Source organism: Sesamum indicum, linkage group LG10 (assembly GCF_026168435.1).
Source record: "Sesamum indicum cultivar Baizhima isolate 11 linkage group LG10, ASM2616843v1, whole genome shotgun sequence".
Classification (NCBI taxonomy): Eukaryota; Viridiplantae; Streptophyta; class Magnoliopsida; order Lamiales; family Pedaliaceae; genus Sesamum; species Sesamum indicum.
Genome location: NC_142666.1, coordinates 8,208,450 through 8,230,416, shown reverse-complemented (window position 1 = coordinate 8,230,416; position 21,967 = coordinate 8,208,450). Strand labels below are relative to the sequence as shown.

At 35.4% G+C, this 21,967-nt stretch overlaps 1 protein-coding gene and 1 long non-coding RNA gene across 2 annotated transcripts; both read left to right on the top strand.

The window, feature by feature from the left end:
* The first annotated feature begins 12,070 nt into the window (after window positions 1-12,070).
* On the top strand, window positions 12,071-13,322 carry LOC105172299 (uncharacterized). The gene is made up of 4 exons (XR_848638.2): window positions 12,071-12,125; window positions 12,781-12,865; window positions 12,955-13,029; window positions 13,107-13,322. It is a non-coding gene; the product is annotated as an uncharacterized LOC105172299 (long non-coding RNA).
* Window positions 13,323-14,112: 790 nt separating this feature from the next.
* On the top strand, window positions 14,113-20,544 carry NUFIP (GATA zinc finger protein). Its single transcript, XM_011093687.3, has 8 exons — window positions 14,113-14,263; window positions 14,424-14,921; window positions 16,951-17,057; window positions 17,160-17,242; window positions 17,928-18,000; window positions 18,345-18,432; window positions 18,514-18,576; window positions 19,746-20,544. The coding sequence occupies exons 1-8, from the start codon at window positions 14,180-14,182 to the stop codon at window positions 20,427-20,429; spliced, it is 1,680 nt and encodes a 559-aa protein (XP_011091989.1). The 5' UTR covers window positions 14,113-14,179; the 3' UTR covers window positions 20,430-20,544.
* Window positions 20,545-21,967: the final 1,423 nt, after the last annotated feature.

Below are 21,967 nucleotides of genomic sequence, written 5' to 3'. Positions count from 1 at the left end.
GTCAGTTCTTATGGTCTTAATTTTCTTGTCAAATTGAGTGTTGATCGTGTTTTCAAAGGAAATCAGCAGAGGAACAGTGTCTGATTTATGTTTCATTATAAAAGTCCATGTGCATCTACTAAAATCATCTACAATGGTCAACATGTAATTACATAGTGTCAAGGATTGTTGATTATAAGGACTCCAAATATCCACATGAATAAGATCAAACAGTCTTTTTGAAATAGTTTCACTAGTAGAAAAGGGAATTTTCTGTTGTTACCCAATGGACATACATCTCACCTTTCAATTTTATTTCTATTTCCTTTAAACATTGGAATGTGATTGAGTACAATATGAGATGTGTGTCCAAGCCTTCTATGCCACATATCTGAATTAGATATAGCAGAATGACAAGCATGATCAAGTAATCCTTCTTCATATTGTCTGATATTCTCTAACTTGAATGAATTTTGATCTAGAATGTATAATTTTCCTACCATCTTACCTGCTGCCAATATTTCTTTAGTCCTGTGAACCTGCAACACACAAAAAGAGTTAGTGAACATGAAGGAAATAGAAGAGGATTGACATAACCTGCTAACTGAGAGTAGATTGAATTTTAGCTCAGGCACATATAACACATTTGTCAGTTTCACTTGCACAGACAATTTTATGTTACCAATTTGCTCTGCTGGTTGTTTTGATCCATCAGTTAGGTGAATATATGAATTATTTGTAGTATTAACAAGACATTCAAAAACATCTTTACTTCTGCACATGTGTGTAGAAGCACCACTGTCAATAATCCAAGAATTTATAGTTAAATTAATTTTGAATTGATTTGGCAGTGTTTTACCTGAGAAATCATCAAAGTTAGTCTAAGCATTGAGTTGTGCTTAGACTGGTATTAGATTGGTAATCAGCTTCTTGTCCACTGGAACCTTAACTGTTGCTACAGTCTGGCCATATGATTCTGCAGCATTGTAGACTCTGCCTGAGATTGTTTGATTCTTTCTCTTTTCAATTAAAGACTTGTACCAATTAGGATCCAACAATTTCAAAGCACGAGCTCTTTAAGTTCCCAATTTTCCACATTCTTCGGATCGCATGTTTGTTTTTCTGCTTGAATTCTCTTCTTTTCTGGAAATCTTGGCATGAAATTTGCACCTTTCTTGTTATCTCTTACTTGCATTGCTACGTTTTGAATGGTACTAGTGATTTTAGAACTAATCTCCTCTGTTTCTCCACCCTCAAGATCATAGAATAGGCTTTATTTACAGTAGGTAATGGCTCCATCAACAGGATTGATTCCTCACATGATCAAAGCTCTCATGCAATCCCATCAAGAATTGCATGAGCTGATTAGAAATATTGATTTCTGAGATGGTCTTAGATGCACGACACTCACGCTGTGGCATTGTTCTTAGACATGTGAGTTCATCCCATAATTTCTTTAGTTTTCCATAATACGCAGGATTTGGAAGTGCTCCTTGTGAGGCCAATGCAATTTCCCTCAGAATTTGATAGATCATAGGGTCGTTGCTTTCTCCAAAATTTGCTTCCAATTCCTCCCATAGTTCTTTGGCAGAACTCACATAAAGAAAGCTTTCTACTATTTCTTTTGATATAGAGTTTAGTATCTAAGAAGTCACCATGCAATCATTTCTCATCCATTGCTCATAGTCGTCTGCATCCTCATGAGGTTTCAGATTTTTGCCATTGATAAATCCCAATTTCATCTTGGCTCCCAGTTAACTCTACCTACTCCAAGAAAAGTAATTCTTGCCATTCAAGAGTGAGGAAAATAAACACATTCCAGGATTTTCTGAATTTTGCAACTTCATTGCTTTTGATTCTTCCACAACTTTCTTGTATGTAGTTGGTTTTTCCTCCATATTTGCTCGAGTAGAGTTCTATACATATGTATTTTCAAGCAAGAATTAAAGAACCAAATAAGTTGGCTCTGGTACCATGTCAGGAATCAAGAGAGGATAGAGAGAAAATGGTATTGTGGAAGTGGAGCTGCTGCTGCAGTTTCTTCATGTGCAACACAGCAGCAGCATAATACAAAGCATCTCGCATTCTTGCATTCACGACTTATCCTGGGGGCTTTTGCACTTTCCTTTGTTTTTTAGTTATCAGCAATTTCTTCATTGTACATATTGCTCTTTTCTCTTTTAGCGTTTCTCATTAGTAATTAGCATTTTTCTACCAGAAAAGCTGAGCTGGCTGAAGTTTTTTTTCTTCACCCACATTGTACCTCCGTATATTTAAATGGGTATCCACTCCCACTTTCAATTCAATAAAAATCATCCTCTCAGATTTTATACCTGCTTGCAAGATCCTCTCGATGAATGGAGATTTTTTAAGCTTCTCACCAAGGTATCAGAGCCTTCGATTGAAGGTCTCTGATCCTGCTTTCGTGACACACAAAACAGAGCACTTGTGAAGCGCAGTAGCCATGGCAACGGAGGCTGCGACTCAAACCACTGTAAATGCGCTGGATCGTTTGAAGTCCGAAGCTCTACAGCTTCATAGCTCAGAGCATCCAGTTATGATGCTTGTATCCACGCCTCTTGATGGCAAAAATTTTCTGAGTTAGAGTAGAGTGGTTCGTCGTGCTCTAGGAGCAAAATCGAAGCTCGGTTTTATTACTGGCACATGTGCAAAACCTATAGAAGACCCTGAATTATTGGAACAATGGACGAGTGTTGACTGTATGGTGACGTCCTGGCTACTTAATGCGATGACTAAAAACATCTCTAATGCTTTTATATACACAAAATCTGCTAGAACCTTGTGGATTACCTTGAATGAAAGGTATGGAGTGTGCAATGGACCACTCTTATATTAATTGGAGCGAGAGATTGCATCTGATAGACAGGGAGATTTGTCAGTTGTGGACTATTTCACCAAAATCCAAATGCTATGGGATGAACTAATTCAGTTGCGACCATTACCTGAGTGTACCTGTGCATGCGCCTGTACATGCAATGTCACTAAGGCGATGGCGGACCTGATTGAGCAAAATCATCTTATGCAGTTTCTTATGGGTCTGAATGAAGAATACGATAATGTGCGGAGTCAGATCCTGGTTGCTGAACCTCTACCGAGTATAAATAAAGCCTATTCGATGATTTTACGAGTAGAGAGGCAAAGGCAAGTACACGTGGGTGAGTCACTTGAGGGAGCAGCATTGTTGCTGAAGGGGCAGCTAAGAAACGAGAGGAATTACTGAGAGGACAAAGTTACAGAAAGAGAGGAGTAGTGGATAAACGAAGTATGAAATGCGAGCATTGTAGCAAAACAGGTCATGACAAAAGTACTTGTTTCAAGTTGCACGGAGTGCCTGAATGGTATAAATAATTGAACGAACGAAAAAGGAAAAGTGTTGGGGGTTCGAACAGAGTAAATATTGCACAAGGACCAGAACCCAAGTTTCAAAAGGAGGTGCGAAGGGAGGATCAATCTTCAGTTAATGATGTGGTCATGGAGCTTATGAAGATGCTGAAAAAGTTGCCTTTAGACCCTATCCAGGCAAGTTGTTCAAAAAATTTTGCAAGTATGCACTATTGCACTTTTACTGGTATCGAGCATTTGCATCCAAGTTCTTGGATCATAGATTCTAGCGCAACAAGTCATATGTGCAGTGATGTCAATGCTTTCCACTCTTTGAGTAAATCCTTTTTCACATCATCTATATATCTACCTGATGGCACCTCAATACAAACTAAACAATCTGGTCACATAAATTTATCTAAAAGACTCGTGCTCAAAGATGTGCTATACGTTCCCACTTTTCAGTCTAATTTGATCTCGGTTAGCAAGTTGTGTACCACACTGAACTTCGTTTCACTTTCTTTCCCTCTTGTTGTCATATATAGGACCGGATGACTAATGAGGTAGTGGCAGTGACAAAGCAAACTAAATATCTCTATATTCTCAATAAACAGTCTTTTGATATAGCTTTTATCAAATCTTTCCAATATGTTTCTTCGAACTTTGTATCTCGTATTATATGCTTTGTTATGGCATAAGAGGTTGGGGCATCCCTAGCTCAAAGTGCTTGAACATATTCTCACCGTGAAAAATATTATTAAAAATGTTGAAATATGTATTGTGTGTCCTCTCGCTAAACAACATAGGTTGCCTTTTCCCCATAGCACTTCTTCGACATCCAAACCTTTCGATCTTATACATGTCGACATATGGGGACCTTATCATAAACCAACTTTGTCCAATTGGCATTATTTTCTTATGATTGTGGATGATTACACTCGTGCGACTTGGACATATTTGATGAGACACAAAAGCCAAAATCCTACTTTGTTAAAAACATTCTTTAAATATGCCCAGAATCAGTTTCATTCATCCATTAAACACATACGAACTGATAATGGGGCCGAGTTTTTAGGCAGGGATTGTCAATCTCTATTCACATTGCTAGGCATCTTTCATCAAAAATCTTGCCCATATAGTCCCCAGCAAAATGGTTTAGTTGAGAGACGTCATAAACAACTCCTTGAAATAGCACGGTCTCTGCTTTTTCAGTCATGTTTGTCTACAAAATTTTGGGGCGAAGCTTTGCTCACTTCCACCTACATCCTCAATAGGCTACCTTCTTCTGTACTATCTTGGAAAAGTCCATATGAGATGTTATATAATACTACTCCAGCTTATGATCACTTACGAATCTTTGGGTGTCTATGTTTTGCCACCGTACCCAAGTCTGACAAGGATAAATTCAGTAAAAGGGCTCTAAAATGTATCTTTCTTGGGTATTGTCATGATTACAAAGGGTATAGATTGTATGATTTAGACACAAATAAGCTCGTAGTATCACGTGATGTCATCTTCCATGAACATGTTTTTCCTTTGCAGTCTCCTTCAACACAAGCCCCAAATACCAGTCTGCCTCTTATCCCTGATATATAACTTGTCCTTGACGTTATACAAACCCCTTCTCCTCAGTCCACTGAACCTATGTTTCCTGATTTTGTTCCTGCTAATGCATTCCCTTCTCCTGTACAAGATCCATCACCTAGACTTCTCAGACACTCAACTTGTCATGTTCATAAGCCCGCTTGGCTATCTGATTATGTCTACAATCATCACTCTACTCTCTCCACTGCACACTTGCATTTTGTTGCCCAGTTATCTGTTTTGCAGGAACCTAGATCTTATTCTCAAGCTCAGGGACTTGAATGGGAATTGGCAATGAAGGAGGAAATTCAGGCTCTTGAAAGGAATAGTACGTGGAGTTTAACTTATGTGCCACATGGGAAACGAGCCAATGTTCACGATGGTTCTACAAGTTAAAACTGAATCCTGACGGAAGTGTCAGTCGATATAAGACTCGTCTTATCGCAAAAGGGTACACTCAGATCGAAGGAGTAGATTGTATTGAGAGTTTCTCTCCAATAGCTAAGAGTGTTACTGTACGGGTGTTTCTTAGCATTGCTGCAGCTTATTCATGGCCGGTTCATCAACTTGACATTAACAACACCTTCCTCCATGGGCGTTTGGATGAGGAGGTATAAATGACGCCTCCCGAAGGATATGCTGTGCAACCTAGCATGATTTGCAAGTTACAAAAATCACTTTACGGTTTGAAACAGGCCTCACGCCAATGTAACATGAATTCACTCAGAAGTTAAGTGCATTCAGATTTTTCCAGCCTGCCCATGATAATTTCCTGTTCATTAAACTCACTAGTGGTGGTTTTTTAGCTTTGCTCATCTACGTGGATGATATTCTCATCATAGGTCCTGCAGAGGGACTGATCATAGAGGTTAAGGCTTACTTGGATGATCTTTTTACAATCAAGGATCTTGCGTACGCAAAATATTTTTTGGGTTTTGAGATTGCCTGCTCCTCTGACGGAATGAGTGTTACACAAAGTAAATATATCAGTGATATTATCACTGATACTGGGATGACTAATGCACATCCAGTTTTGACTCCTCTTCCTCATGGTATTAAATTCAGTTCTGAACTTGGGTCCCTTCTTCCTGATCTTGAAAAATATAGAAGGCTGATAGGGCGGCTGTTATACCTTGGTTTCACGCGTCCTGATCTATCGTTTGCGGTACAGCAACTAAGCAATTCCTGCAGCATCCCACTGATCAACATTGGTCTGCGGCTTTACACATTGTGAAGTATCTTAAGGGCTCTTTGACTATTGGTTTATTCTTTCCTTACTCCTCTAATTTTCAGATTGCAGCTTACTGATGTTTATTCGGGCTCCTGTATGGATACACGTCGCTCTATTACTGGTTTTTGCATCTTTCTTGGCTCTTCTCTCATCTCATGGAAGACCAAGAAACAGAACACCGTCTCACGTTCTTCAGCCGAAGCGAAATATCATGCCATGGCTGCCTCTATTTCTGAACTTCAATGGATCTCTTTCTTGCTCAAAGATTTCCAGATTTCAGTTTCGACTCCCATTCCATTTTGGTGTGACAATCAGGCTGCTTTACACATCACAGCTAATTCGGTGTTTCATGAATGTACGAAACACCTCGACATTGATTGTCACGTGGTTCGCGACAAGTATAAAGAAGGTTTCATCCTACCTTCTTTTATCTCCAGCAAGTTACAAGTTGCTGATGTCTTCACGAAATCACTTTCCGGTGCTGCCTTTCTCAAATTCATGTCCGAGCTGGGTTTGCTTCATCCTCCAAACGCAGCTTGAAGGGGGGGTGTTGAAGTGGAGCTGCTGCTGCAGTTTCTTCATGTGCAGCATAGCAGCAGCATAATACAGAGCATCTCGCATTCACGACTTATCCTGGGGGCTTTTGCACTTTTCTTTCTTTTTTAGTTATTAGCAATTTCTTCATTGTACATATTGCTCTTTTCTCTTTTAGCATTTCTCATTAGTAATTAGCGTTTTTCTACCAAAAAAGCTGAGGTGGCTGAAGTTTGTTTTCTTCACCCGCATTGTACCTCTGTATATTTAAATGGGTATCCACTCCCACTTTCAATTCAATAAAAATCATCCTCTCAGATTTTATACCTGCTTGCAAGATCCTCTCCATGAACGGAGATTTTTGAAGCTTCTCAGCAGCCATCAATGTCATTCAAGATATCAGTTGCAAAGTTACAGCACAATGTATATGTACATCAGAATGGCCAAGAAACAGTTGGAAAATCTAACCAACTAAGAAACGGGTTTTAACTAATAGAAGTGATAATCCACAAAAACAGAAAACACGACTAAGATGGAACAATACAAATGCCGTTACTTAAAAAGTCGTTGGTGCTATTTCAAAACATTTTAACGCCTTCTTCTTCATGTCCTTCGCGACTCTTTCAAGTGCTGGTCGATGTCTTCTTCAAGCTCAAGCACAGACTTCAACAGCTCCCAAGTTCTGTTAAACTGCTCCTGCTTTCATCCTCAGAGCATATCTCTTGCCGTCCTTCGTCTTGGCAAGCCCCTCCACCTGGTTTTGTCAAGCTCAACTTCGACTGTGCTACATTTGCGAAGGGGGCTGAGTTGGGGGGTTGGTGTGGTTGAGGGGGATGTTAATGGGCTTTGCTTAGCGTGGTTGGCTCGCAGGTTGCCTCATGCAGGGGATGGAGAAATGGCGAAGGCTCTGGCAGCTAGGGAGGCTGTCCAACTTGCTTTTCAAAAACGGGGGAAATTAATGGTGATTGAAAGGGATTGCTTGACTCTGTTTCAGAAATCAAAGCTAGTGGGAGAGATTTCTTATCCATAGGCCCCACTATGTTTGATATTCTATGTCTTGCTGTAAGTTTCATTTCTTGTAGCTTTAGTTGGGTTCGTCGTTCTAGTAACTCTGTAGCACATTTCTTTGCGTTGTTGGCTTCGGATGTTGTGGTGGTTCTGTTGGTCCTTCAGCAGCTCTTGGCTTGTTCTCTTCCGGACATTTCTCATTAATGACTTCTTGTCAAAAAAAAAAAGAAAAAAAAAAGACAAGACCATCAGAGAAGATATAAAAGGAATTTTGTTTGTTGGGTTTTGAATTGCACTGCTTTAATTTTAGCTATGTTGATTCTTTTCATATATTAATAGACCCCTGGAATCAGCCATCATCCTTCCCGTCACAAGAACTCCATTTCAGGACAACAATAAGGCTACCTGTACTTATGGCTTCATATCCATATACTTCTGTATCCAGCCCACCTATACTCCATAGTGAAAGCATCTTTAACATTAATTAAAGATCAAGTTTGTCAAAGTATCATAATTAGCTGGAGTAATATCATCATCTTCAAAAGCTGGAAAGCGGCAAAAGGTGTAGCACCCTCTCCCACTACAACGGCTATATTTTTCCTAAATAACATATTTAAAGTAATCTTTGTATCTATAAGGTGTAGCACCTCTATTGTAACTACGGCTATATCTTCCCAAAATACTATACTTAAAAGTAAAATAACCCTTGTATCTATATATATAAATATGCATATAATTAATATGCACACGTAATCTCAATGTCACAACAAACACAATCAACCCACAATTTTATATATATACGCATATATCATACACCACAAAGTAATCCATCACAAGTAATTCCCACGTTTTTAATATCTCTTTATATAATAATCACAATGTGATTTGTATTTTAGCTTATAATGAGGAGAAAACTACATACTGACCCGACCTAACTAACTATAGCGTTTGAGCGTAGCCTTCGAAAGGCAGACACCTCAAGATTTACTTTCTGAAAAAAAATATCAATGGAGGAATGAACCTACAACTCAATAAGTAAATAACCAACCCTATCTATATATGTATATCAAATATAGCTCAGATAAGATCAGTAGGCAACATGCATAGAATATAATCAATTTAATCCCAACATAATCAGCTTTATTTCACCACATAGCCAACTCACGATAAAATAATCAATTAAACTCCTTTTTTCTTAGTTTGCTTACAAGAATGTGATGTAACGGTTTTCTCATCAACTCAATCTCAGCATTATATAAAGTTCAAGTGAATTCCCTTGACCGCCGGCTCATCACATCACAATCAATTCGCATCATAGCTCTTTTTCATATCACATCAAGGAGTACTCACATCACAATTATATTTAATTTGCACAACTCCCTCATTTCCACATATCACCATTTTTCTAAGCAGCTAGTAACTTAAAATTATATATCGACATAGTTTCGTTAACGAGCATCCACACCACATCATACAACAAATATAATATTTCAAAATATTTTCTCATTTCACGTATACAATATCATCAACTAAATCAAATCGTCCACCGCTCATACATTTTCAGATAAATCAGCTTCAGGATGATTCACAAATTTATATAAAAGTAATACCACAAATAAAGGGAACATATATAGATAATTCTAATTGTTTAGCCTTACAACGCTTTTATCTACCTAATAGATAATTGTTCAGTCTTTTCACTTTATCCCTATATCTTATAATGAGTTATAACACATATAATTAAAATATATCTAGAATATTGTAATTTTTAAATAGATTATTAAATATTATTCGCACAATTCCTAATAATTCTTTAATATTTTATTTCTATTGATATATAAATCTTCATTCTAGTTTTTCTTAATAACTAGACACTCTAAACTTCATGATATATACTTATAATTTATCAATTAATAATTGTAAGAACTCATTTAATCAAACCCCTTATATATTTATAATTATCGTTTTTAATAACATCCCTAAATTAGATTATCATTAAAAGCCTCATTTTTCCTCTTTAATAATATAATATTTTTTAAATATAATTTTCAGAACATCTCTATGAAGTTTTTTTCAGTTTATCCCTACTATATAATTTACTTAAACAACAATACATAAAATTACGTATTTGGTTAATAATTTCGATGGAATTGCGTAAATTAACTATAGTAATATTTAAATCTAACAAATCTAATAATTTAATTAACCAACTATTTCATTTTTATATCAAATATAATATTTAATTCATCACTAATCTAAATAGCCAAACTCGTAAAATGTTTTGATTAAATAGTACATCACTCAATATAAACAACATTTAACAAACAAACTAATTAAATAATATAATTTATAAATTAATAAAAATTAAAGTAAAAATTCTTATCTCCGCTACGCGTCTACTGAAAGAGAATGTGTTGCGAAATTGTGACTAGTACATGCATACATATATATATGTATATAATTATCATGGCGGTGGGCCGGTGGGTGATGCCCACCCCCAATTCATTTTTCCTTTCTTTTTTTTTTAATTTAATTTAAACTTTTAAAAATATTCATTATATTCTTCCTAATTTTTTTAATTAATATAATTTGCTCCTAAATATTATAACGAACTCCAATTTAATCAGTTCAAGTTTTAATATTTTTTAATTTCAATTTACAATTTATTTACTAATTAACTAAATTTCATAAAAATTTATCAATAAATTCCACAATTATATATTATAATATTTGAGCTGTCACATTACGGGAGAAAAAAGTTACTTAAGCTCGACTGTTGTTAGTGTCCATTGTTGATGATTTTTTGATTTGATGTAACTTGCACACTATACAGAGTCTATTGTATAATGCAAGTGTATCCTAAACTTTATTTTTTTTATGTATTAACAAACAAAATTATATATTTAGTCAACAAATTATTTGTCTGACTTTTCGTCATATTCAAATTCTTTAATTTAATTTATTCCTTTTTATTTTTAATAAATTCAATCATTGGCCCAAATATTACCTTCATTTTGTATAAAATAAGACATGACATTACGAACTTGCCACGAAAAGTCATTACATAATAGCTTACCATATAGTTATGAAATACACACATAGAAACAGAAGCAAGTGAAAAGCTGAAAGGCTTAAAAAGAGATAGGCGACCATAAAACAGGAAAAAGAATGCAATTACAATGTTCTATTTTTCCTTCAAAATATTAGCATCAACATAACAGTGAGCCATGATAAGAATAGTACAACCATCATAATATTTTTTTTATTATTCTTCTCAATACTGTTATCTCATTCTTCAATTTTGTTGAAAATTGCTTCATTTTACCGCAACTCAACAATTTCATTTCTATTTTGTTGATACGTCAAAGCAAGTCAAGTATGATAAATCTTGTTCTTACATACATGGTATGTATTTCCACTCAAAGAATCCACATTAATCATCATTATAGTGGTTAAATGGAGCAATATAAAGTATGTTGTAAAATTCAAATAAGAAATAGTTTCTTTTTAGAATATTACATAAACATCTTATTTTAGTAAGGGGTTAAAAGCAAAATACTCCTGTGTTATTGATAAAGAACAAATTATCTCCCTGTGTTAAAAAAAAATACAAAATACGCCCATGTCAATTAAATATTGTAGCATACTGCCTCCCTAAATGAATTAAACTTTGGTGAGAAGGGTGAAAGATGAAAATACCCTTCCTTATATTTGAAAATGCTAACTGCTAATCAAATTTGGGGTTTTCATCTGTTGATTTTGTTTTTTGAGAGAGAAAAAGACAGACGACTGAGAGAACACAAAATCCACTCAAATCCTTGAAAATCCACCACTGCCGCCGGCGAAATCCACTCAAACGCTGTTGCCCCCGGCTGCGACACCGATTTTTGCTATTTCGAGCTTTGATTTCCGCTATTTCAAGCTTCGATTTTCTCTATTTCAAGCTCCGATTTTCACTGACAAACTGTTTCTCTTTCCCTTCATCCCCGCCAAACGTTGTCGCACGCGGCTGCGACACCAAACACGGTTAGTCTCGATCTATACAGCTTCATGTTGTTGATGGATTCTGTTATTACACTTCATGTTTCCTCTGTGCAAAGTCCTCATACATTCCTGAAATACATAAAATTACCAATCTCAAAACCCAAAGTACATTCCTGAAAGTTGATAGATTCAGTCCATGAAATACATTCCTTTCCTTTCATTTTTATTGAGGATCACAGCAAATAAACTCTCTCTTGAGGTTCTTGATATTAATTCTTATGCTAACAACATATGCAACTGATATTAGTTCATGAATTCAAAATATATGAAACATTGATTACTACAAAAATATAATATTTTTTTATCGTGACCAATTGTTGCTGACTGTTTTACTTTTCTGGTTTAATAGAGGCTTTTTGAGAAGGGAAAAGCTGACAAAGCATCAGATTTGGAAGCAGATAAAGTAGGTCTTTCTGTCTTTTCTGTATGGCAATTGAAAAGAGAGGGAATGGAGAAGTATGGAGGATCAATTTGCCTTAACATCCTAAAGAAGATAAGCAAGCAATAAAATGCTGCAAGAAATTGTTTCATTAGGTGGTGTGGTGGGGGAGAGTATGAAACTGACCACTTCTTGAACAAGTATGTGGTTGACTTAGAGAAGAAAATATGCATCTATGCATGTTTCAGTTAACAGGATACCCATGTTGTCATGTTTGTTCAGCAATTGTTTCAAAAAGGGTTGGAACAGATGATTATGTGGATGTTTTCTATAAGAAGACAGTTTACCTCAAAGTGTATAAATGACATGATACATGTTGTCCCTAGGGCACAAGATTACACAAAAACTAGTTTTCAGCCCTTTAAACCTCCTAAGATTAAAAAGAAGAGGGGTAGACCTAAGAAACTTAGGAGAAAGGGTCCTAATAAGCTGTAATCAAACACATTAATGCGAAAAGGATTGACGCATACCTGCAGTAAATGCCTTCAAATAGGCCACAACAAGGGCAGCTGCAAGAACAAAATACATCCAAAGTTAAAGTTTTTCAAAGTTTGTGTTAGTTTTTTAATATGTCATATAATAATTTTAATATGTTACGTAATAAAATTATTTTTTGCAGGCAAATATTGCTGTTCCAGAAGAAATCCCACATGGATCTCAAGCCGCGCCGCCCCCCCTTAAGCCAGGAGTAACCAAGTAAAAAGGTAACATCAAGCATTATCAATGAATTATGCTCTTTCTGTTTTATCCCTTCATCTTTTTTTTTAAAACTCATTTATGATCACAATTGTAGGCTATAACAAAACGAAAGAGAAAAAGCAGCAATGTAGTACAACCATCTTCACCTGCACCAGGCTTTGCAACCCAGGTATGTTCTTCTTTATTAAAATACTTTTAAACCAATCCAACTGCAGCAATGTTTTTCTAAATCCAAATTTAATGCAGCAACAAGTATGCTATCAAAGTCCTACAAATGCATCCTTGTTGGGGAATGATACTCTAGTAGCTTCTTCAATACCTGCAACTAGAAGATACAACAAGAGGCCGACTATTTCACAAGTTTTGGACAAGATGAAAGAAAGACAAATGAGAAGACAACAAGAGTATTTTAGACTGCACCTTCATCTTGTAAATGGCCTTTTTTTTTTTATAAATAGCATGTTCCTCTTGTAATGTGACAGTAAAAATAATATCAAGTTTCAATCCTTTCTAATAGAATCCAATTTTATGTTTTTGTCAATTTTGTTCAGTGTTGGTGTTTATTTTTTCTATACATTTTTAGTTTCTATTTCTGAAATTTAAGCATGATGAATCTAGTCATAGAAATGTCAAAAAAGTTAAAGTACGGAATGAGGTAGATGACCTTGATATTTTCTCTATTTTTGGAGAAAATAACGTGAGAAACAAGTGGAAGAAGGATAAATTGCAATAACATATGAGCAAGCTGCTGCACTTTTATTTGTAAAAAAATGCAGGGGGGTAATTTGCTCGTTACACTAATACAGGGGGTTTGCACTTAATCTCTTTCATTTGATGAAAGAAGGACAAAATTGTTAAAAAAAATAACATAAATATGGCCCCCCAATCACAACATTGGCGCGTGAGCCACACTTTCGACTCCCACGGGTCCAATTGCTACAATAAAATTTTTACAGGGAGGTAATTTAGTATTTTTTATATCATAGAGGGTATCATGCACATTGCCCATATCACAGGGGGTGCTCTGCATTTTTCGCTTTTAGTAAGTATAACCTATGATACATGATTTATAGGATTTCTTCCTTAGAGCTGAAATAAGTACCAAAAAATCCAAAAAGAAAAAAGAAAAGAACATAAAAAAGAGAACAACAAGCTGGAGAGGGGTATACGTGAAAGATGATGATTATTAAAGGGTTAAATTTGAATTATGTAGAAGTCAGGGTTCTGAACGTAAAATAGCTCGGAAACATAAAACGTGAAAAATCTCTAAAACCCTACACGCAGAAGCACACTAAACAACACACAAACTGCAAACAGACATGCTTCCTCACTTCAATTCTCATCTTCGTAACCCTAATAATCAACTCCATGTCAATGCAGCCAACGCTTCAGCACCACCTCAGGTATCTCTACGTGTATTTCTGTGGTATGTGTATGTGTATCTTCCCGCATGTTAGTAGTATCTCGCAAGATTTTCTCTTTGCTAGTTTCCACATCATGTTAGTTATATCTCGCAAGAGTTTCCTTTTGCTAATTTTCACTTTTTTGCTTACAATCAATCAGGTTATGGGGAACCCAGGTAATTTTGGCCCTAATCCTATTCAAGTTCGGCCTCAGTTTCAAGTGGGAATGCTCAATAATCCTCCGCTAGTGATGCCAGCTTTTACTAACCCAAACACCTATTTTTCTCCGGCCCAGTTTTTCCCCTATCCTCAAGGCTCTGTGCAGAACCTCAGTAATAACAGTCTGCCTCAGTTTTTCACCCATAATTCTGTAAATCCGCCACAGTTCTTGCCTATTGGGCAATTGAATGTGCCAAGTTTAGTGAAAAATGTTAACCAGCTTTTGCAAATGCAAATGCCGAATTGTGGCCCTCAAAGTTCGGGTCTTTTTGCGAATGCGCTGTTGGGTGTGTCAAATGGCAATGGGGTTATGCAACAGTCAGTAGATGGGACTGGTTTAAAGCATATAAATCATAATGCTGCTGTAACTAAGGATTTTGGTTGCGCTCAAGCTCAAAGAAATGAGAATGTCTTTTCTCCTGGTTCTGCGAAATCACAGGTCATATCTTAAAACAATCTTCTTTGAAAGATCATTTTTATAAACTTTATGAATGTGTCACTAATATTTATTTTACTTGAATGACTTTTGTGTTTCCTACTTCTTATAGTTGTAACAGTACCATGTCCGTTTTCAAGTTCACAATTCTACTAAGTATATGCCTGAACACAAATATGTAATCCAGCTTCCTGGTTACTAAAGGACTAAACACTTAAACAGGGCTTGAAGCATATGCTATCAATCTTGTCTGAGGGTTACACTGTTGTGGTACAACAAAGCTTATATAGGTGTAGAATAGAAACCACAATTGAGTAATTTGGTCATGGGAAAGTTGGTGTGCTTACTGTGTGGATGGTCTTTAGAATTCCGGTAGCAAGATCCAATTACTCTGTTCTAAGCACATAATTCACCTCTGTCCTTAGCAAATAGAGTTATAGAAGAACCATTGTTTTTGGACTTGGGAACTGCCTTCACTGTTTTCCAGCGAAAATCCTAATGAAAGTTTTCACATATTTATAATTATTTTATTGGAACAAATATGGCAAAAGGGATACAAGATGAGTACACAATCCTGTTTAACATCATTCTTGCCGATAATATGAAATCTATCCTTTCATGAGTGTTTGGAATAGTATTGGCATTTCCAATCCGACTTCGTCCTTGATATGGCATTCCTGGGGACTCCTATTATTAAGGAATTCATATTTGAAAGAATATGATTTATCTCATACCTTCTCCCGGTAGGATCAGTGGATTATGCACAATAGCTTAAGTTGCAAATGGGTATAATTATTATATAAAGTTGATTGAGGAAAATGTCGTAGCTTAATTATTGGACTTTCTTTTCCCATTATCTTGAATTGTACAATCACCAAAAGAAAAGGTAGAAAAGAAAACTATGAATACCTTGATTATAGAAGTTGGAATGGCTGAAAAGTCATGCTTCTTCATATTATTGCTATAGGGGTGAAAATATGCTCTTTGTGATTTTTATACTTTTAAATAATATCAATATATGAATGTAAAGTTACAGGGAGGTTGAATAGTCTCATTGAGAATATACTGTGATGTGATTGGGGACTATTATAATCACTGTAAATCACTTATTTTCTCTTTAATCACTTTAGTGTTCTGCTCAATCCAACGTCACATTTTTAAGCCTAGGTAGAAATTTGCTCTGTGTCTTTATTTCTGTAGTCTCTTATCCTACACTTTTCTGTTGGGACATACTTATGTTAAATGTCTTCAGCTGTCACTTGTGATCGATAATAGTTACATAAGTGTAATTGTGGTTAGCTGAATCCATTTATCATTTATGTACTCCAAAATACCAAAATGTGCTTTTATGGCCTTAAGAATTTTTCCTATTTTTAGTTCGAGTCCACTATTACTAGAAGTGCAAGTAATATTTGCCATTGTTTTGCCAAAATTACATTAACTCATCTTTACCAATTCTTCCTGTCTCTTGAAACACACTTCAATTTCCCCAATTGAAACCTACTTATCTTCAACATTCTCTCTATTTTCCGAGAATAAGCAAAATCAGTACAAAAGTAAAACCAAACAAAGACCAAGTAACTTAGATCCTGGTTTGAGGTTTCAACAAGGGTGTAGTCTTAGAATTATACACGTATTCTCATCATACCTTTTATGATCTGCTTTTCCAACTTGAGCCACTGTTTGCTCTTTGGCTCTTTGTGTGCTAATGTCTAATCGTGCTGACAGCACCTTTACCGAAACAGTTCACCGTTCTATGATAAGACTATTGTTGGATGACGTTTTCTGACTTTGTGGCTTATAGATGATAAATAATTAGTCGTCAGACGCAGCTCTTATGTAAATGTCTGGTAAGCTTTTTAAATAGAATATTTGGGAACTAATTGTATGTGCATAAATAGTACTCAGCACTTCTTTTATTCCTAAAACTTTTGGTTTTAAAAATCTGTTCTATGCTTAATGAATGAACCAACTTATGTCGGTTGCGTCTTTCTATTTGTTCTATGAAATTCAAGTGCATTACATGTTGCAGAATAATGCAGGAGCCGCTACTGGAATGAATGACAGAAATAGTAGCTTTAGAAAATCTCATAACAAGAACTTTATAGGGAATCATAAACAAGACACATCACAGAGAGGGTATGCATGCTTTTACTACCTCCTAAAGTAACTTTCTTTCTGTACTTGTTGAAATTTTGGATGAGTGGTGGTTCTTGCTTCACCTTTATCTAATTGCTGTAGATTTAATAAGAGGCAGTTCAATCAACGACAAAATGCACATGGGAACAGGAACTTGAAGTTTAATAATGAAAACCGTGCAAAAGGTGGGCCTTTTCTCCATGTGTGAATGTCTTGATGCTCAATGTATTAACTCAAACTTAACAATGATCAACGCGACAAATATGGGACTTCTCTTTACCTGTTTCTGGTTTCCTATGCATAAGGTTCTCAATGACTTTCCTCTTTATGTTCATGGTTTGCATGTACTTTAACTAATAACAGATCAATTTTTCCTTTATTTCCAAAATTTTCATACTTTTGTAAATTTATATTGACATGGCAAAACCAACTGTTGACTTTGAGAAAAGCCCTTGATTGTATTTGACAAATTTGTTTCAACTCCTTTTGCAAGATAATTCGTGAGGCATTTCCAATTTCTCCTTTAGGTGCAAAAAATGCCCCTCGTGAATGGGCATGGTTTTGCTGTGTGAATGTCCTTATATGGGTCCCTAATAGCAATGAATGATGATGAGCTTTCTAGGTTCTAGCAACATTTAATGGTCTTCCACTGCAACAGTTATGCTAGAAAAACTTTCTTCTGCTAGATGGTAGCTGAAGGAGCCATTTGAATCTGTTATCATGCATTTGCATTACTTTTCTCGGTAGGTAACTTGCTGATGAGCCAAATCTAAGGTAGTGAATATCCAGAACTCTGTAACACACCTCTGAAGCTTATGCCAGTGGCAGCAACCATGGTCTTCTAAAATCTTCTGTTCTCTGTTTATACAGGGAACAAAAATAATGAAGTGAAGAACTTTAACTTTTCTAACTCCTTTGAGCAAATTCAAGCTGGAAAAAGAAGGTAATTTTGATTAATTTCATATGTTTGGATGTGTTGTGCAGAAAAGTATTAGACAACTATATCCTTCTCTTTTAATTACATGGTAGAAGGGAAAAATGCATATGAAGAGAGTTGTAGAACCAGAGCTTCAAGTGTAAGGCGAATACAATGTAGGGACAATTCAAATAAATGTGCATCGGTGTGGGACTGTGGTCTTTATTAACTGTTTGAAATCTTTTCCTTGTCTTTTCCTTCTTCTTGGAGTTTCATTGTCATCAGATGTCTTTTCTTAGTTCTTGGTACACTTTGTCGTCTCGTCGCATTAGATTTTCTCATCTTGTTTTCTCCTTGCTTTTCCGATCAAGGTCTCTTGTAGTAAACTACACAGAAGAAGAAATTCAACAGTGGCGTGAAGCACGGAGGAAAAATTACCCATCAAATGCCAACATGGAGGTTAGTCTATTAGCATAGCTGTCTGATGTTTTGAGTTTATTTGCAGAAGAACTATGTCATTATATACTTACTTTACTGCAGAGGTTGAAACAGAATCCAACACAAACAGATGTCACTCATACAGTCTCAAAGATGCGGCGACAGGTATATGTACTTTCAGTTACTAAACATCAATTGTGAGGCTACACCATTGAAGCAAACCACCATTTAGTAATATAGTTTCATTTCCAATAGCTTGGGGAAATCAAAAGTATCTCCTTGATTATTTACAATTTTTTGAATGACACCTCTAGTTTATATCGGAAACCTAGGAAATACAGTTACTTTACTATATATTACCTGTTTGTCTCTTACCCATGCGCACCACAACAATTCAAAGGCTTGTCATTGCTACACTGCATTCAATGAACTTAAAACGAGCATTAGCTTAGTCACATTGCTATGTACTACAGACACTGGACATAGTAAGTGCCACAACTAGCAATCAGTATTCACTACGTGTGAAAAGTAGAAGAGACCACGAACTGCATTGTGACATTTGTTTCCTACCTCTGTCTGCAAAACTAAACTCGTTGTTTGAACTACAGTCAAATTGGTATACTGGATTTGGAAAGAATGATAAAAAAAACCAATCTAGCCATTTCCATGACCAATCTCATAATGCCAGAATTACAACCACTGGGCTTTAAACCTGGGAACATCGAATCAACTTCATTTGTTGAAGCAATTTTCAAACGATTGCAGTTTTTCTTTTCTTTCTCCCTTATGCAACAGCAATATATGCAGAGTTCTAGGATAATTTTAATTCATCATCACCATTATTCTGTCATTAAGTTTGAATTTTGCCTTTAGGACCAATCCTACCCAAAATCTTCCCTTTGTTGGGTAAGATTCGGCTAACTAATTTATGGTGGGCAAGAAATGATTAATTTGTGGTGAAGGAGCTGCTGGGAGTGGTGATTAATTTGTGGTGAAGGAGCTGCTGGCGGTGGTTGTGCATGATTTATGAGAGAGGGATAGAACAGGTGTTTTGGGTCATTTTAATCATTATGTGGATTTAGTGCTCTATCTATTCTGCATCATGTTCTAAGGCACATTTCTGTGGTATTTCCAGTCTATGTGCATGTTGAGTGTTCTAAATTGCATCATTAAACTGTTTACCCTCCATATACATGTAAACTGCCATTTGCTCTTGTGGTTTACTGGAGACCAGCTCAGTTTGTTTACAGTAGCTGGCAAGTAGTTATTTTCATCCTTTTGGGATGTGTTCACTTTCTATGCAACTGAGATAATAACTAATGAATTTGTCACAGCAACTCAAGGAGGTATTGGCAAAACAAGCTGAATTGGGTTGTGAAGTTGCAGAAATACCATCTTGTTACTTATCAGATTCTGAGACACAGAAAGGTTGTAGGCAACAAGCTACTAAGGTATTTGGTAAGAGAGGAAGATTTCCTAATAAGTTTGATAAGAAGGGCAAGTTCCATCAAAGTGATTGGTTCTCTAAGAGACAAAAGCCCGAAAAAGATGGTTCGGCAAACTCGCAGGAGCAAAGTGATCAGTTCACTAAGAAGCAGAAATTGGCTAATTGCTGCGCCACTAAGCCGTGTACATCTAATAAAGAGCCATCTCTCTTGAAGAAACTGTTAAATTCTGATATCAAACGAGATAAGAAGCATCTGCTGCAGGTTTTTAGGTTCATGGTGATGAATTCATTCTTCGAAGATTGGCCTGAGAAACCTCTGAAATTTCCTCTAGTTGTTGTCAAAGAATCAGGTGACGTAAGTGAGCTTGTAGAAGAACCTCAGGCAGCCAGAGGTGATACTCCCGATGGTCTTGTCTCAACCACCGCAGAAAACTCTTGGGTTTGTACTGTAAACTTTAAGAATAGCAGCCATGGTGGAGTTGATGCTCTAGATAAAAACGCTGCTAGTTGTAGCAGAATATATGCTGAAGCTGAAGATGAAGATGAAGATGAAGGTGTAAAACCGCAATAACTTCACAAAATCATGGACTGATTGTTATCTGCTTTTATGTGTAACTCCAATATTTATATCTGATGTATATATTACCTTATTCTCTTGCTGATGCCAGAAAACTTTTTTTGCTGTATCATCTCCGTTAATTAGAATTTCCCTTCTCTTTCGGCCAAATCTCTTCGTGAGTTCTTTACCTTTTAGTGTTTGTCCCACTGTATTTCCTCAAATCTTCAATGCACCCACTTTAGTTCCTCATCACTTACCTATCTATATATTATATGTATGTCTATATATATATATATATACAAGTACCAATGCTCTTTGTGGTTTCCTTTTTTCTTTTTTTGATTTGCCTAACTTGGCCTTATCATATTATTTTCTCTAGGCGTGATTATGTAAAAAATTTATGTATTTATTATCCATTATTTATTACTTCACATTGATGGGACAATTACTCTCTTTTGGATGATGTTTGGTATAGTTATATGTAGTCTCGTTGCGATTTAAAAAATTGCATCTAATACTACTTTTGAGGTTTTTTTTCTTAGTTAAAATTTATTGAATTTAGTGATATTTACAAAAAATTGGACAAGAATTCATATTTACTCTTATTAATTTATTACTAAGTTATTAGAAGTCAAATAAATCTATTTTAGATCACATTGCCTTTATACATTTTTATACGTTGATACATGTTAGGAGGCTCACTCTTATAAAAGTAAGTTTAGTAACAAAAGATTTGTCTGACCTATAATAAGTTATTAATAAATTAATTGATAGTAAATATAAATTTTCATTCATTTTTTTTTTCACTATAAATAAATTTAATAAATTTGACTAATGGAAAAACCTGTTTCTTAGATTGAAACAAACGTCACGAGTACTTAGTAGGTATAGTTTCTCAAATCACATAGGGTTTGTGTGTAATACCGAGCCTCATGGGATGTAAGTATAATTATTCCGTTATGTTTTTGCATTACAATAACCACTCTTATTAATTATTGCTTAAATAATTATATCTAGATCGAATTCATTTACTGCAGTGAAAAATATTAATTACTTTTCACATTGTAGTATTTACTCTTACTAATTACGTTTAAAAAATTATATCCAGATTTGGTTTATTTACTAGATGGCAAAATGATAATGCGATATGGCTTTGATCATCTATTGATGATTTTATGACCCCATATATAGTTCGAGATAAAAAAAAAAAAAAAAAAGCATCATGAAATTAATTATAGAATTTAAAAATTGTAGATGGCAGTAAACGGTAGGAGTAAAATAGAATAAAATCACTGTTTAAGTAAAAGACCACTACTACAAGAAATATATTATAAAATGCTTTAGAGATAAAGAATAAATAAATGTAACTAATTATTATTTTTTTCGACTTGCCCAATTAAAGAAAAAGGAACAACAATCTTATTTAAAAAATAAAACGAATTTGAAATAAAGAGTAATTTACATGGTGATTTTTTCTAATAAATATAAGGATGAAAAGTAAATATTATTGAGAGAATTAATATAAACTCTAAATGCAATTCACCATTTCT

Bases quoted from the DNA above. Each gene is read 5' to 3' on its own strand.
- NUFIP (XM_011093687.3), top strand. From the start codon at position 14,180: ATGCTTCCTCACTTCAATTCTCATCTTCGTAACCCTAATAATCAACTC. The intron at 14,922-16,950 runs GTCATATCTTAA...TACATGTTGCAG, and splicing joins CTGGTTCTGCGAAATCACAG to AATAATGCAGGAGCCGCTAC. The intron at 17,243-17,927 runs GTGGGCCTTTTC...CTGTTTATACAG, and splicing joins TAATGAAAACCGTGCAAAAG to GGAACAAAAATAATGAAGTG.